Raw genomic sequence first — 18,222 nt, forward strand, 5'->3', positions numbered from 1 at the left:
GTAAGGTGGTGTTACTACCCACCTTATAGTTATTCTGAAGTTCGGAAGCATTAATACCAAGTACTCAGAACGTGGTAGTTGCCTTGTTACTGGTATGTTGCCCAGGTGTGCTTTGTAATTTCACTAAGGGGTGTGATAAGCATATTCGAAGACAGATAAATCAGGAGTTTGGGTCTTGGACACACTGAGCGTCTTACACTTTTTTTGTAAAGAGCCAGCTGGTAAATATTTTCACCTTTGCTGGACATTGAGACCCTGTCACAACTTTGCCATCATAGGGTGAAAACAGCCACACACAGTACCAAAATAACTGAGCCTGGTTGTGTCTCGATAAAATTTTATTGATGGACTCTGAAATGGGAATTTCATAAAATTTTCACATGTCACAAAATCCTATTATTGTTTTGACTCCCTTGCCCCCCCCCCCAACCATTTAAAAAATGTACAAACCATTCGTAGTTTGTGGGCTGTAAAAAAACAGGCAGCAGATCACAGGTTGGCTTGTTCTTTTTTAGAAACTGTTGTTTATGGAGAAACATCAAGTGGACTGACTGCTCAGGAAAATTCAAGTGTCTTGAGTCACTGTAGGAATACCAAGTAGAAAAGAGATTGCTGTATTTTCAACAGAAATTTGAAGAGCTAGCCATCCACGTCTGGGGAATGTTGAGTATTGAGTCTGACTCAGGCTACATCAAAGAAATGGGCGAGAGAGCTAGCCAGTGGTCATCAGAGGTCATCAACTTGGATCTTTTTTTCTGTTGTGAAACTGATAATTCTCTCCCAAGCTGTCTAGCCTGGTCCTTGCTGAAGCTTATACCGGATTGGTCCCTTGTAGGTCATGGAATAGTTTTATGCATCGTCCCTTTTTTTCCTAGGATATCCCTGAGAGGTTAGGCGGAGTAGATTAGTGATGTCCCTATTTTATACAAGGGGATGCAGCAGCCCCTGCAAATCCTGTGACTTGTCTAAGGTTCAACCAGCATAGCACTAGAAGCAGGCCTGGAAACTCATTTCCCAGCTCTTGGTCCGGTACACTTTTCACCAGCCCGTCCTGGTTTGCTTTATTATCCAAGAGTCTTGAGGAGGAGATGAGGGATAGTACGTGGCATTCATAAATGTTATAATGTATACAGTCCTTCTCATATGCATGGAACCCTCAGAAAACCCTGTGAAGTAAAAGGGGCAAGTTTTATTGTTTGCTGTTTATAGTTGAGGCAACTGACAAACTGATATTTTAACTTACCCTGGGTCACGCACTTGATTGAGTGCTAGAGGCAAGTCTGGAACATAGGTTTTCTAACTCCTTTTATTAGACATTGCTGCTTTATTATCCTGCGTGGCAGTTGATGTCATTAATACCTAAACATTAAACAAGAAATTGAAAAGGAAAAACATCCTGCAATATTTCGGCCCCTGGCAGTGATTTTTAAAATGGAGGTTTGTGTTATGAGAATTTTTGCTTTCAAAACGCTGCATGCACCTCCTGTAAAAGGTTGAAATAAATGATTTTATTTTTGGTAAGTGGCCCATGTAACTTTATTATTTATTTATTTTGGTTCTTTTTGGTTCAACTCCCTCGGTTAAATGAAGCACTGCTGTACTTTTATTGCATACCCTACCATTAAAAGAAATTGAAAGACGCTTGTTAGTTTTAATATTGCATGGATGGAAATATATCTGGCACTTTTAGGAACAGTTACAATTCCTAATAGTGCTTTTTAAGAAGTAGTCTGGTTTTGTTTGTGATTAAAGAAAAAACTCTGTTGAATTTGCTATAATTCGATAATCATCTTTAGTTGGGGACAATGTCTCTGCTAAGTATGACTGTGATTTTATGGACTCATTGAACATTCCTTTGCAGCCTGTGGGAGTGGATTATACTCTTGAGCAGCATGCAAGGCTTTTCATTTGTTGGTAAATAATCCAAGCAAAGCTGCTTCCAAGGGCAAGTTTTCCCCCTTTCTCTATAAACCATATGCTTCTGTAACTCTTGGACATATGTCCCTTTCAATAAACTGTGTGCAGCTCTAACTGTTGGAGCTATTGTTGTTAAGCACAAACCAAAAACTCAGAGTACTTATTGCACCTAAGCCCGCAACACAATCCGCCAGAAGGCAGTGCTAAATATTCCTCTGCAAAATAGCTGTTCAGAACCTGGAAAAACACTATCTAAAGATACACAGGTTGCAATAGGAAAGGGAATAGGGAAGGAGTGGGGAGAAATACGGTGACAAAATACTTTAGCTTGATTGTGAGAGGTGTGATTTGCACTGCAAGATACTCAGTGTGTCCAAGACCCAAACTTGGTAATAATAATAAAAACAACCAAAGCAGAATAAGCAATTCAGAGGAGTTTCTAGACTATCTTTCCTAACTCTGGCTTGAAGCTTACAATTAAGTTCATTTGATTAATGCCTGACCAAGAAGAGATAGAATAGGTTTAACAATGACAGTAATCTTCATGTAGATGTATAGAAAACTGGCAAACAAATCAATGCTCTGTATGTAGGGTTTCAAAGACACTCTGTGGTAGGCCCTTGGCCGGGGTTCAGATTAATTTATACTACCTAAGAAAATCCTATAGATCTGGCCCCTTACCAGAAGTATGGTTTTAAACAGGTTGCTTAACTGTTGTTAAGCCTCAAGATTTGCACCTGAATACCTGGGGCGTTTCTCCTGTGTTCCACTGGGTGCTGATAGGTCTGTGAGGAATAAATGGGGCCATTGTATGCCCAGCTCTTAGCACACAGCCTGGCACTCTGGAAATGCTCAATCAATGTGAGCAACCTCGGTGGTGATAATAATAATTTCTAATGCATTTTCCCTTTATACCTTTCATGGGGTGGACTGGCTATGGGTGGGTTACCATATTTGGGGTGGTGGTTAGGGCATTTGGGCTACTTGTTTGGAAAGTGCTTATACACAGATACAAAACAATTCAAATGGTAAATACTTTTAAATAAGCCAATTTATTTGAAATCTCCAAAAAGCCCTATATTAACATAAAGTACTGATATTATTATGTGTAAGAACAGCCTACTGGGCGCTTGTAGTTTTAGGAGGTAGAATAAATAGTTGAACACAAGGTTTCAGGAGGTATATTTTGTGGGATAATTTTTCCATTTAGGCATGCTTACTTCAACTTCTCTAGAGAATTATTGTAAAGATCATACTTAGAATTAAAAATAAAAGTCAAACCAGTTTTTTTCTATGTTCAAAAAAATTGGGCAATGTAGAAACACAAAACAGTAATCCATAGAAACATTTTTGTGCTATTTTGGGACCTTTCATTAAAGTTTCTTTTTTGAATTTTAGGAATTCTAAGTAGAAATAATGGTGTATTTCTTTTCCTCCTAACTTCTGTTCCTCCAAAAATTTGGATCCTTAAAAAATTAAGAGGATGCTGGTAGCACAACATTGTGAATGTAATTAATAGCACTAAATTATATATTTGAATGTGGTTAAAAGGGAAAATTTTAGGTTGTATATATATTACTACTATAAAAGTCAAATCCAGGCTCTGCCACTTTCTAGCTGTTTTCTTGGAAAATATGCCTCAGTTTTCATATCTATATAATGGGCATCATAATCATACTTACCTCATAGGGTTGTTATGCAAGATGCTTAAAGCAGTACCTAGAACTTACTGATGTTCTGTATAATAAATGTTAGGTGTTATTTTCCTATGTTCATTGAAATTCTTGAATAGAGTATATAATACATATATGCACATATAATCTATATGATATAATCCATCACATTTTAGGATAATGGACATTTATTTTGTTGATTTGTCTGCACTCTCCAAAATAACACTGTGATGAACAACCTTATCAATCATTTTCTTCTTTGCATGTTGTTTTTTTTTTTTCCTTCAGATACATCCTAGAAGTGGAATCACTAATTCTTGATACACTTGGCTGATTACGGAAATCGCTGTCCTTTTTATAGTGTGTGACGCTCTTGATGGGGCTTTCAGGTTCTCAGGTGTGGCCCTCCTGCGGGGTGTGCTGCAGCTCGGATTGATTCTGGGTTTGCCTGGCTATTGGCTGCTTCTGCCGGGTGGTGGAGGACAGACTCCAGGGAGAGCGGAATTTTAGATTTGGTCTATCAGTAGCAAGAAGAAAAAAAGCTGGCTACCTCCTCTCTAACACTCGGCGTTATTGTATTTCCGATTTATTTTATCATTCCTAATTCCTGGGTGTTAGAGCTATATTTAAAATGTGTGTTTTCCTTTAGGAGAGAGTCTGCAAATTGCAGCCTCAAGTGGGGCCAAATCCAGCCTGCCAGCCTGAGAGCTTTGAATTTTTTCTTTTTCTAACAATTTGGAGTGATTAGAAAAAAAAAATCAAAGAAAGAGTAATATCTTGTGACATGTGAAAGTTTTGTGAGAGTCCAATCTCAGTGTCCATTTTACTCTGCTAGGCTCCCGCAATGCAGATATTGGGAAGTGGGTTGGCTTTTATAGTGGGGATTTATTAGCTTACAAGCTCACAGTTTTGAGGCTGAGAAAAATGTGCTAATCAAGGCATCGTCAGGCTTTCTCCCTGAAGACTGGCTGTAGGGGATCCTGGACTCCCCTGTCACGTGGCAAGGCACGTGTCAGCATCTGCTTGGCTCTCCCTTCTCTTCCGGCTTCTTGCCTTCGTGGCTTTTTTTTTCTCTCTCTCTGAATTACGTTCTCTAATAAAGGACCCCAGGAAGAGAATGAAGACCCATTCTGGGCCACACCTTACAGCTTCAGACCATCACAGTGTCCATAAATAAAGTTTTATTGGAATGCACAGTGGTGTACATATTGTCTGTGGCTGCTTTTGCTCTGCAGTGGTGGCGTCCAGTAGTTGTGACACACCTTTTGCTTCTTAGAACTGAAATTATGTACTAGCCTGTCATTTACAGAAAGAGTTTTCAGACCTATGCTTTAGGCCATTGACCAAAATTCAATCTTCTTTTGTATTTCTTGCACTATAGGATATAGAGGGGCCCAGATAGCCTGAGTTTTAAGGGATGGGCTTTGGAGTCAGGCCACCTGAGCTCCAGGCTCCTCCGGCTAACTAGTTGGCATAAGTCAGTCAACTTCCATGTGCCAGTAGTTTTCTCAGCTGTCATATGGAAATCAGGACAGTGCCTTCCTGATAAAGTTGTAAGGGAAGATAGTCAATGAGATAGTGAAGCACGTCCTCCCTCTCAGTAAAGGTTGTCAGTAATTGTACATGGCTAGTAGATTTTTAATAGGCAGGCTTTTGAAAACAGGGCTTGGGAGGAAGAATGAGTGGGGCTAAAATTATTTGTATTTTAGAAAGGTGTGATGAATTTATTTTTTTAGGTATCTTCTTAATCCCCCTTACTGGTACTTTAAAAAGATATTCCCCTTGCCGTTTGGACATTATGTATTCTTGAATGTGCCTGGAAAGCTGGATCAAGGCCAAAATCAAGGTCTGGTTTGTGTCAGGCTTACCAGGCGCACTCTAGAGGAGGGCGCAGGTTGGTGCTGCCTTGTGCTGCCCGGTGCGCGGGAGGCTCACAGCTCTGGCTGGAGGGGAGCAGGGCAGCTAGGTACCAAAACGACCTGTCTTGGCCCTGACCATGAAGATGTGTTTTGAGGACAAGATTAGATTTTGTGGCTCAGTCTTCTTCACTCACAGATACTATCTGAGCCATTCTCTGAAAACTTTTGTTACTAAATACCTAGACATTGACTGCCTCCAGCAAACTCAAGCTTGCCTGCCTGGCAACATCTACCCATGGGGTCTTCATGTTGATTTCTCAAAGGCACTTTTCACAGCTGAGGTCAAAGTGAGTGATAACTGAGAGCATGTACGCTGTAGAAACCTGACCAAGTGGCTCACCTGGCTGTGCCCAGAGGCTGGCTCAGCAGAGGTAAGCCATCATTTCTGTGAGCCTCTCTGTGGGGGCAAACCTCCAGTTCCTTCCAGTACAATTGTGGTATTACCTTCGCATTTAAATGTACTCCCCAGAGGGTCTGATTTCTGCAATGGAGTGAGCACCATCTGTAAAATTTTATTAAAAATATAATACCACTGTATGTTCAGGCTTTCTCATTACATGGTCTTCTAAAAACAAAAACATGCAACACAAACGCACCAGATGAAACTGGTTAAATGTGTCCTCTGTCCTGCAGATTTGAAAACTGGTACAAAGGTTAGGAAGTGGGACTTTGCTTTTGGGACTGGGAGAGTGCACGAACCTGGGAACCGCAATTGGAAAAGGCTGCCAGAAGAAGCTGTTACACACAGAGGTTTATTCCTCCCTGCCTTTAAGGGAAAACCATGCGGAAGTCCTCCTGCCAGAGTGGTGCTGGGGTTGATCTACAGAACGAGAGAGCTTCGTTCTGGGCTCGAGGACACCCGCCGCAGTGGCTACCTGGACCCGCTGGCCTGGTGAACAGGCATTTCATTGTTTCTGTCAAAGTGTTGGCTGTGGATCTGATTATTGCATCTTAACTGCTCAGGTCTGTATGTGTAAAGGAAGAAAGAGAAACTCTCAATTCTTTGCTTATAAAAGACTCAAACCGAGTTCTTCAAATGTTCACGAGACTGTTACTCACAGATAGGCATAAACGTGCTATTAAGTGGAAGGGAAAAAAAATTTGGCCCTCCTGGGAATTTATTGTATGTCCTTTGATGTAACTAATTAACTCACTCTGTGTAAGCAGTGGCTGGCAACTAATAGCAGGCTAATAGAAGAAGCTTCGTGAAATTTTAGACTTCTTACTTCAAGGAGAGGGGGTCTTCGCAGGCTCATAAAACAAAACAAAACAAAACAAAACAAGAAGAACTCCTCCTCCCTTTTAAAGGAGAGCTCACAGAGCCTCTCAGGCGGGTACTGTTTTGTTCTTCTCTTCCTGGGTGCCTATGGGATTTGGCGAGGTGCTTTCTGTCTGGAACTTCAGGAAAGTTGGTTAGTACAGTTGATTTTTGCTTCAGCTTAAATGCCTGGGTAATGTTCAACCAGATCGCAGCCACCTTTTACTGTCCTTCTCATCAGCGCTCAGGAACATCCTCCCAGGGGCAGGGTTGTAGACTTCTTATTTCTGCTGCTTCAGAGGCAAGAAGGAAGGAAAATGAGTGGAAACTCTCCAGAGGGCAGGGCTTGGTGAAGCCTCCAGTGAGCTGCTAGTGTTACCAGTTTGGTTCTTCAGACTGACCAAACTGCATCCTCATATTATCTTAAAAAAAGGAAAAAAAAGGCAAGAGGCCACTTGCTCTGCATACCAGCCACTTGCTCTGCTGCAGGGGAAAGCAGCCAACTCAGGGTTTGCGTTTTAGTTTATCTCAATTCTCATCAGGCTTTTTCTATTTCTAGCCTACTCTCTTCTATCCCAGGGACCTCTTTTGAAGCTGAGTGGAACTCTGTAAGCTGAGCAGTTGGGGAGTTAGGCAAGAATTTCGCCATGGGTTGAGCTCTAACCTGCTACCCTTTGGGGCAGGCCGTTTCCAGGGAAGGGCCAGTGGGATGCTGGTCAGTCTAGGTTACGTTTTGTTCTTTGGCAGAGCGAACACTAGAAATGCTACAATTAAGATACTCAGATTGACTCTCCTGGAGGGCACTTCCTACATTCTCTCATTTCACCCTGGGACTTCCTGGTGGAATGAAAGTAGGAAGAGATTCCCTGGAATTTTTGAGGGAGGGTGGCCGCTTGAATTTCTCCAAAACTTCACATTCTGCTGCAGGCCTAGTAGTGTGGTGGAAAGGTTGCAAACAAAGCGGAGCGCTCTCTCCTGAAGCATCTGGGCAGCTCCCTCTGTCATCAGTCATTGTCAAGGCGAGATGTATGTGTAGCCGCACTAGGGCAGTGTCTGACCCCAAGGGTATTGGAAACGCTCTTAGAGAAGGCATTGTTTGCTCACTCCCTTTTGAAGCCAAGCTCTAGACATTCTTGAGAGCAGTCCCTGGCCCATGCATGGCTGTAGTCTGGACGGAAAGAGTGTATAATCTGCATTTACAAACAGTAGGAACTTCAGCCTACCTTCCTAGCAGCATGCAACTATGTGCACCAATACCTTTATCCTCTTTTTTTCATTTCTGAACTCTCTGGTCAAAGCTGTGGGAAGATTTCTCAAACAGGAAGGTGAGGACTTGAATTCCATTGGTTTTTGTGCAAACGACATCAAAATGTAAATAAACCAGAGAAGTAAAATCTGAGAAGATGCAACAAATGCATCATGGGGGAAAAATGAAATAATGCCCTTGCCAAAGGTGGTGAGGCAGTTTATGGGAAAGAGGAGGGAGGAAAGCAGAAAATGATGCTCTGTTTCTCGCTCAGAACTGTGCGGTGGGGCCCCAGGCTTGTTGGAAGCATCTTAAATATCCCGTAAAAGATAAAAGCCACTGGCTGAGCCTTAAAGAGGGCTGTGGAATGGATTTGCAGTGCATGTCTTCAAACCTGGGAAGGAAAGAAACACTTGTTCGGATACTCACTGCTGCTGACACACCATGTTCAGTTGCGTCAGGAGATATTTGTTAATGGTGCCATATGCAGCGCTCCCCAGAGTGGCCTTGCACTGATGAAAACTTAATAGGAGAGTGTTTGAGTTTTGAAGTTTTCTGTGCATACAGATGTAATTACCCCCCCCCCCCCATTTTATTGGTATGTGGGGTGGCGGGAGGCTTATGCAGACACCAGGTACCATTCCAAAAATTTGCCCAGTTTATAGACCTCTTGCAGTATGGGTTCAGGAAGGTGTGGTTGCAGTTCTCACTGCTTCACTTACCCGCTGTGAGACATGAAGACTCTTTCTGATCTGGGCCTTGTTCTCCTGCCATGATTGGGTTGTCATTGAGGATCAAATGAGATGATGTAACTTAGAAATTGTTCTGTCGAGGTCAAAGGTGATTTTTTTTTTTCCTTAAGGAATATCGGGAGGTGTTTGCTGTTAAAGGGTCAGAAATGGTCGCGTAAATATTTATTGACCCTCCGTCCTGTGTTTTAATTCATTTGAAGAATTTATTGTCATTCCATATAGAAATTAGGAGGTTTCACAAACTCGGACCTTCTTAAACATGGAATATTATTTTTTTTTAGAATTCCATTCGGCTTGAAATCTGAGCATCCTGTCTTTCTTTTCCCCCCTTGGCGTTTTGTCTCCCCTTCATGCCCATTCCCCCCCCCCCCACCTGCATTTTGGTTTACTGCAACCTGAGTGCTACTTTTCTGGGAAAGCCTGATATTCTGACTTCAGTTTTGTAATTTAATGATGGAGAGTTTCCTTAGTAAACCAAATTTAGAGTCCTAGAATGCTTATCTTATATCCAGACCTCGAACATAAAAGGCATTTTATACTCGCAATTGTTCATTTAATGAGCAATTGCAGAGTGCAGGCCGGTTAAGGGATTGAGCTATATGCACTATTATTGCAAGAAGTATTCCGAAATACCAGAAATAGGACGTAAGCTCTGATCAGGGAGACTGCGAGCACAATTACCTTCTTTTCAAATCCTTCTGTGACACTGCGGGAGGAAAAAGGACTTTGAAACTTGAAAGGAAAGAGCTTGCTTTCAACCTCAAAAGCTAGGAGGAAAGGGCTCTGAAATTTGCTCAGAATTCCCAATTCACCATTAGCCTGTTTCTTCCTTTAGCCTCAAGGCATTCTCCGCTTTTTGAAAAGATGTTAAGAAATTCAGTCACAATAGAGAGCCTAGTTTTGAACATGTTTCACTCGGTCCATTGAGGTCTGGGCTCCAGCCTTTGTGTGGGGTGAATTGAGCTGAGCGGCTAGCTAGTTGGAAAGAGGTGAATGAGGAGGCGCTGTGCAATCACAAATTCTGGCAAAGAAAAAACGCTCACCCCTTCCTTTATTTTACAATATGCATTCCTGTACAATCCTGCTAGTGGCAATATGAGGAGTCGAGCCTGTTCTTAAGTCAATACAGAGTACTTGGTTTATAGCAACTCTTGTTAAGTTTGTCTTGTAATTGAAGCTGCTGTTGACCTTGCTTGGAGACCATTTGTAAAACCGTTTATTTAGCATAAACTGAAATAATAAACCCTCCTTCTCTCGGGCTGATTGTGATAGGGTGACATTAGTTTGATTTAATGATTAGCCGCCTGACCCTTCTGCTGGAGAGAGCGGCTTGAATAGGGAGAGTTCACTAGGAAGCACACAGAAAGAATACTAATGAGCTTGTTAAATTTAGCATGGCTCCAACCACTTTTAATTCCTCTAATGGGAGCAGCACTTCCTCGGAGAGGAAGAGGGAGAGGGAGGCAGAGAGACACCAAGAATGTTCCTAGAGGGTCTACACAGCTAGAAAAAGCTCACCAAGAGAAGTTTTGCAGAAAGTATCTAGCCAGAGCCTGGGGACTGAGTTGTAAGTATTGTCTCTTCTCCTACCCTCTGTGTCTTCTCCATTCTGGGGGGGATGAGAGAAGACAGGGCGTTAACATGGGGTTTAAGTGAACAGTTTAAAATGGGTGTTTAAGAAGGGGCGAATGCCTGTACTGTGAGCTCCTAAACAGCTGATTTTGGTAGGGTGACAGGAGGTGGCCCTAGTTGGTGATGGGTGGAGAGTTTTATTTTAGTATTGGAAGAATCATCTGGAACTTTTATCTCAAGTGCTCGGCGAAAAGGAGCTTGTTTCATAATGAGGGATTATATAGTATAGGAGTTGGTGAGCAGATGCGCAGGACAGTGTTTAATTGAGTCCTGCTTCAGGCAACACGGTTACTTTATTTAAATCTTCATTGCCAAACTTCTAAGCAGTTTTTACAGTGAAGCAACTTCTGCTTTTTCAGAGTTTATGATACTAAGCGGGTCCGCCTATGTATTAGATGCTTTTGGATGAGTTTGGAAAATCTGGGACAATTTCTAAAACACTGTGCTTTGGAGAGCTCTCTGTTCAGAGATGGGATTTTTTTTTTTAACTTCCACTGGAGCATGTAGATCCAGAAGGAAGGAGGTACAACGTGGGATGATGACAGTATTTAAAGTAATTTTTTTCCTGAAACTTTGCAGTGAATTGGATGTTTCGGTTTGACCCCAGAGCTCGCAGCTGTTAAACAGAGAGAAGCACTAATAGTCGCCTTGTGTTTGGCTGTTAAGGTCCATTGGCAGATGCCCATGGAGCAGTGGGCTGTTTGCTCACAATTTCGCAGCAGCCTTCGACTTGTTGCCATGGCGGACGATATGTTTCTGTCAATAATTTGGCCTGGCGTAGCCTGTCTGCACTGACTCTCAAAAGTTTACTGAACAGCTCGGCTCAACTGAACAAGATTAGACAGCTTTCGCCTTTCGGCTTGCTGAAGTGCTCGCTAAATTTATAAGCGCAGGCAGGAATATTGCACAGAAAGTTTCCCCTTCACCCTGTGTGGAGAGTGTTTTCAGGCCTCATAGAGGTTTGTGTTTTGGAGCATGTGTACTGTCAAGTTTTCATCTGCGTGCTCACCAAAGGCAACTCAGTACAGGAGGTAAACGCCATCAACTATTTGCCTGCTAGTTTTTTTTCCCCCCCTTGGGGGGAAGGGGGAGATGTAAAAAGTAGGTCTTCTGATGAAATTTTCCACATTAAAAAAAAAAAAGTCTTGCCTGCATTTAACTTTACTAGGGGAACAGCAATTTCTTTTTTATATTAAATATTTGAATTTTGCTTGTTTCTTGTTAAAACTTGAATATTCACACGTTGGGTTAATTCTCATTAAGAAAATCGTGTCGGGAAAGAGTCACCTCTTTTTCCACTCCCCCTTGCCCCCTTCGAACCCCCACCCACTACTTCCTTCTCCCAGGAGGGTGGAAGTGTGGGAGGACTCTGGCCAGACCATGCCAATTAATCAGTTATTCGTGAAGTTGGATTCAAATGCTCGTCAAGAAGGTAGAGTTTCCGAGAAACAAAGTTTATTATAGGGATACAGTTTTAAGAGAAGAAAAGTTAATTTCTTTTCAGCAGATTAAATCAAGGAAATCTTCTGTTTTAAACTTGGACCAGATTAGTAGAGATTGCCGATTCATCTTTCCCAGAGAATGCCGAGTTATGTGTCCCAGCCCCCTGGAGCTGTTCCTCAGTGCTAGGTGTTCACTTCAGTTTGAAATATGCAGTAAAGATTTCATACAGAAAGCAAATTATTGGATTCGAAGGCTTTGGCCATTTGTAGATTATAGGAATTTTCTTTATAAGACACACTATATGTTTTAGTGTTTTTTTTTTAAGACACCCTTTTGCTTTTGCCTAACTGCAAAACCCTTCATCTCTAGCCTGCAACTTTACAGCTAATGAAACTCAAGTTTTAAGAACTCATGCTTCAAAGTGTGAGTCAGGAGGGAAAATGAAAGTGTAAAAAAAATTTTTTTGGTAGTTTTGTTTGTAAATTACCAAAACATGCTTTGAATTGCTTTAGTAAAAATCAATGTGTGAAAACATGGGATTATACTGCATATATTTTTCGTAGTTCCTTGATAGATTAAATTCGTAATCTATGCCTTAATTATAAGATTTGGGAGTGAGGATCTGCACAAAACAATGCTAAAATAATGTTTCACACTTCCTTTGTAACAGTCAGCAAATTCACAGAAAACACTAAAACTTACCTCCTGTCTGTTCTGTTTTGCAAGTCATTTGCTAGGCTAAGAAAAATACATTGCTTATTCTTCAAGCCCCAGACCTAGGTAGAAAGACCGAAGGGGCTGCTGGCTTTATTAGTTTAAGTCATTAGTTAACACAACATTAGTCATGCTTTTAGTGTATATTTTACATGCTTCTCTGTGTTCATAGCTGTACTTTCTTTTGAATTTGTACAGAGAACTATGAAACTGCTAGAGCATAATTTTCCTATTCTGGGGGATTCTCAGCTAGACATGGCTGCTATGCATTACTTTGAAGATAAATTCATATATTTTGTATATGAAATATATAATACTATCACTTATATCCAAGTATATCTTTTAGAAATAGATAGTGGGATAAGATGTTTAAGAAGCAGTCTATAGCTGTGTTTACATCAGCACTTATCCATGTGGGCACTGTCTGATGAAATGCAGAGCTTTGTTTGGGAGTATGTAGTTTAGCATGCGTGTGTGATATTAACAGATGAATTGGTCTACTTGTAGGTTGAGATAGCCAGTTTGGTTTAATTTTATGCATTGGTTCTTTGAATCTGTTTATTATAAAAGAGTCATCCAATAATCACATTGGCAGAAAACCATACCAGATAGATGGGAAGTTCTTAGAGATCAAAGGGAACTGAGGTATTAGGTAGCTGGAATACCAAATATATGTGGAATTCCATCATGCTGTTTCTTACGTGTTCGAAGAGATATATGGATCCCACCAATGCATATACATGTATCAACATAACTGGATGCCTTCCTCACCCACAGAGCCAGCTCTCCCTTGGATTTCCAGCCACACTCATTTTTCATCTTAGTTCTCAGCTCTGTTATATGGCTAGAAGCAGGACCTTTCTCAGATGGGGTTTTCATTATTGGCACATTTATTCCTTACAACCAATGGGTTTTCTGTCCCATTTCTGGCTCTGTTACATCTCTCAGTGGGTTCTCAAATCTGGCTTAAGAAACAAAACAGAATCTTCTGGATCTCACTGTTAACAGGTCATTCTGAGGGACCAAGAACTTACCCCACCTGGAGCCACCCAGAGCACCAGTGGGTGGCTGAGCTCTCTTTACCCCCAGAGTCCCAGTTTCCTCCCATGGAGAAAGGGGAAACTGGACCCTCCCTCCCACAACTTTGGGCTGGCAAAACTTTCGGTTCCACATGGGGCCAGCAGGGATATTGGCAAGTCCATGATTAAAAGCCTCACTGGCAGATTCAGCTGTAAGCTGTTGATGACAATTTGCTGACCCCCTACATCTCAATTTAATAGGCTCATTTCCTGCTCCCCTTTGTCCGGTATTTTGGACCCCTCATTCATAAGCAACTTTGTCTTGCAAATATCCCATCACAGTGGAGCCGTCAAGATGCCATGAATGAGAAATAGTCTTCTTTTTTGGGGGTAGGGGTAGGGAGGGAGAGCTAATTTATTACTGTTTTTTAATTGCTCCTTAAAAGTGGGTCTCAGTGTCTTTCCTTTTCCTTCTTTCTTTAGAGGATGAAAGTCCAGGGCAGACCTATCACAGAGAGAGAAGGAACGCAATCACCATGCAGCCACAGAGTGTCCAGGGGCTCAGCAAAATCAGTGAGGAGCCTTCGACATCTAGTGATGAGAGGGCCTCGTTGATCAAGAAGGAGATCCATGGATCCCTACCGCACCTGCCCGAGCCCTCTGTACCTTACCGTGGGACGGTGTTTGCCATGGACCCCAGAAATGGCTACGTGGAACCTCACTATCGTAAGTGGTTAATGCCAGGTGGCAGCTGTCCAGGCGAGCTGTGGGAGAGGGGTTCCCGTTTGTTTGAGTGCTGCATGAATTAGTTATTTGGTTTGTATTATTCCGTAAAAATGTTTAATTTCCACTTTCTCTCCTCACCCTCCTACTTCTTTTCCAACCTCTTTTTCAATAAGTTACATTTCTTTGAATCTCTAAGCAACTCGGACCTTAGGGTGTGTGTGGGCGGGGCAGCCTTCACAAAAGCATCCCATTTGTGGCTGATCCACATGGGCGGTTCTTGGCAACTGGAATTTAGCTTTGCTCCATCCAGGTAGGAAAGTGATTGATGGTTGGGAGTTAATACAGTGGGCTGCTTGAGGAAGAGTTTTTAACAGCAGAGCTTTTAACAGCAGCTCTACTCATTTACAATGATTTTTGCTTAATTGTTGAGGAGGAACAAACCTCTTTTAACAAATCAGTGCTTTCCTCTCTACACAGCAAACCAGGACTTTGGGAAGCTCCTTTTCCAACATGATTAAGTTTACAAAATTAGCTAGGACTTTGAACACATTGATAATGATGGTGTTCTCCAAAGGCAGAATATAAAGAAAAACATAACCTCTGGGTTTATTTCTGACCTGTTTCTAATTTAACGATATAATTTGGTTGTGGAGTAATGAAGTTCACATTGAGGTGCCAATGCTGGCAGCTCTTGATTATAGATTTATCACCTAGCCAGGATACAGATTTGCCATTTAACCTTCCAGGTCCCCATTCCAGATGATCCATTGAGCTCCAGAAAGGGGGACTGGTTTGTGTTTCCCTTTTTCCACATCATTCAGAAATTTTAGTGTTTTAAGGCAAAAGGTCATTAGCCAGATGACTGATTAGTGAGGACAGCTGATTAGTGCATGTTTTTTTGCTCAAGAAAGTGCCCAGGATAAAAGCTAATTTCATCCCTTCATTAGTTGGCTTGCAGCAAAAGGGAATGTTCACTCATCAGGGTGCAGATCAAAGAGCCTCACACAACCTTAAGTCTCAGCAACTGCTCCCCCCTCTCTCCCCTTCCACCTCCCTGAACAGATTATATTGTTGGAAAAGGTGGAAGATGCATTATGTTTTTTTAAGTGAAGAGAGCATTTTAAAATGTAGTCAGAGGCATGGAGGAAAAGGTTATGGATTTTTCTAAGCTTTTTAAAAAGGTTACAACTTGGATTTTATAGATACATCATAATAAATTGTACTGCTGCATTTTAAAAAATGGGCATGATGTGGAAGAGGGAGGGGGGTACATGGGAATCCCTCATACTTTCAATGTAACTTTTCTGTAATCTAAAAGCTCTTTAAAAATAAAGTTATAATGTATTTTTTTAAAGGCTGTAATTTCTACGTTTAAAAAGTATTTCTCAGTTCTGTTGCTGCAATTGCTTCTACAGATCCAGAAATAAGGAAGTGCTGGAATGTGCATGTTCTTTTCTTCCCCTCATTAAAGGTTTATTTTGGTTTATTTTGTTTTTATTTTCTTGTAGGAGTGAAGGTTTAAGATAGTATTGGTAGGATTTTTCTAAGCTGTCTGCATTGTAGTTTTATTTGTGGGCCTCTATTAAATGTCACCCATGCAGAAAATGTGGGGGATTCTTACCTACTTCCTACCTATATTTATATACCCTGATGTTATGCTTACTTTTAAAAAAAATCTAGTCTAGACTGTGAGCCACAGGCTCCCTGCATTGTTTTGGTCCTTATGTGGGAAGACAAACTTTCCCATCTCTTATTTCTGCTTTGTTTTCCTTTTCAGATGCCCACAAATTAATGAGGTATTTAATTAGTAGGGATAGCTGATGAGTACTCCTTTTTTGGCTGAAGAAAGTCGGCAGAGAACCGTTAACTTTCTCTGTGTGCCATTGAACTTGCAGCTTGTTCTTGGTTGTTTGTTTCTAACCGTTTCCCCATTGAATTCTCTACTGGTCATTGGAAGAGAGGCTGCGCTCCCACCAGATCTGGGGCTCTCATCGTCTCGTGGTGGTGACCCATCTCCTGGAATCCCAGTGGAAATATTAGGCTAACTTGGGCATGGAGAACTTTTTAGTGGGACTTGGAGTCATCCATTGTCAGGTTATTTAGGGGTCATACCACCAAGAAGGTGGCTCTTCTTCAGATTTTCCCACGGTGTCTTTTAAATCAGTGTTAAAATTATGGGATGACCTATAATCTACATGTTTTTCCACTTTGAGTTACCATGCCAACTTTCTTCCGAAATTGTTCAAAATAAATGATAAATGATATTGTTACATAGTTGATAGAGGCAGAGCGGCCGAGGGGTCGCCCAGGGCTCCAGGCATTTGGGATCGTGTACTGGCTTTGCCACTTACTGGCTGTACAAGCTTGGCCACGTGTGTTGACCCCTCTAAGAAGCATCTGACTGTGGAATGGGAGATGAGAATATTCCTGCCTGCTCCATGGATGGTCTAGTGAATGCCTCAGAGTCATTGAGGGGGTTTTCTCTGCCTCATCCTCTTCCACCTTCTTTCTTTTTCTCCTCCTCTTGTTCCTACTCACTCCTCTTCCTTGGTCCTCTATCCTCCATCACCATCAACATCCTCAAAGGCATGGCCGATTCACTGTCTAACCACGTCATTTTCCTTAGTGTTGCAGGTGCTACTTGATTGGGTGTAGACTGGCGTTTCTCTGCCTCCCTGAGTCTAGAATCCTCTATAAACATTAACTAGAGATGGAGTGTGTTGTAAACCGTAGGAAAAGGATTAGTGGGGTGAGAACTGTGCCCTGTGATCTTCTGAGCATAATCCTTTCCCTCAGCAGATTGGCTCATTTTTTTTTGTTTTGAAAAGTGAAGCCATTTTAAAGCCTTTAAATGAGTTTGGGAAGTCTTAATATTTTCAATTTGTAGTAGAAAGTGTTATGTGTCATTCCAACACAAACTTAATACATGCAGAAAATAAAGGATATAGTTTTATTTATTCATATTAAATAATTTAAAGATGTTTTAATGAGACCTCAAAGATCAGACAGCATATGACTTTATTTCTTCTAGAACCCTGTTGGATTATTTAATTCTCTACCGGTATGACAAGAATTTTCTATGTATTTTGTAATAAAATCAGTCTACCTTATGTGGATTTAATTGTCCACATAGAGATAATGGTTGAATTTGATGTTAACATTGATAAATTACCTAAGAATTTTTTTGGTATATGAGAAAAGTACCCCTAAAAAAAAAAAGACATAAATTTTTCATCAAATTTGTTTCTTGAGAGTAAAAGCTGATATCAGACGTGCCACACTGAATAACACAAGGTCGCTGCAGACCTTCAGTCACTCAAGGTTCAGAAGCAACCAGAAAAGCAATCATCTCCTTCCCTTATTGTTTGCCAGCTCTCCTTCGCCATTGGAGAGAAGAGACTCCTCTAATCTAATGTAGCTGGATATGTAAACACGCACAGCAGTTTCTTCCTTTCTCTGTGGTTGGAAAATGTAGACTTTTCAAGATGCCTAATTTGTGTTTCTATATATATTAACTTTGTATTTCTAAAGTGTGGGCAGGCTTCCTGTAACACCGGAAAAGGAAAATCATTTTTTTCCCCACCCTGAAGGACATCTGTAGAACTTCTATGGCAGAAGATTTTGTTATGCAATGTTGCATCTTCACAAATTGTAGTTAGGCAGGATTCAAAGTATTTCTGGTTTTGCGGGTTTGACCTAAGAAAAAGAAAACCCAGGGATAGCAGGCACATCAAACATTCACAACATATGTTTGGAATAAAACCCTCTCAGGGGGTCTCGGGGAATATTCTCTTATGAAGGGTAGCTGTGGATGGGCTGTATATCAAAGTGAGAAAGTAGACGTTCAAGCCGCACAGCTCGGACAAGTTGGGGTGCTGACAAACTGGCTGCTAGAGGATCACTAGCGCTTTATAATTTGGTAG

General features: G+C 41.4%; 1 protein-coding gene across 12 annotated transcripts in view; it reads left to right on the forward strand.

Moving 5' to 3' along the window:
* The window catches only part of GLI3 (GLI family zinc finger 3), a 285,033-nt gene that overhangs the window by 78,803 nt on the left and 188,008 nt on the right, over positions 1-18,222 (forward strand). For 7 of the 12 annotated variants that reach the window (XM_071215080.1, XM_058296748.1, XM_023586074.3 and 4 more), the window contains one exon: positions 14,057-14,299. In XM_071215080.1, the coding sequence (XP_071071181.1) occupies positions 14,057-14,299 (243 nt within the window). Of the gene's footprint in view, positions 1-10,177; positions 10,333-14,056; positions 14,300-18,222 lie in introns of those variants that run through there. The other 5 variants (XM_071215083.1, XM_071215084.1, XM_071215085.1 and 2 more) reach the window with 1 other exon arrangement.

The sequence above is a fragment of the Dasypus novemcinctus genome, chromosome 5 (assembly GCF_030445035.2).
Source record: "Dasypus novemcinctus isolate mDasNov1 chromosome 5, mDasNov1.1.hap2, whole genome shotgun sequence".
NCBI classification, from domain to species: Eukaryota; Metazoa; Chordata; class Mammalia; order Cingulata; family Dasypodidae; genus Dasypus; species Dasypus novemcinctus.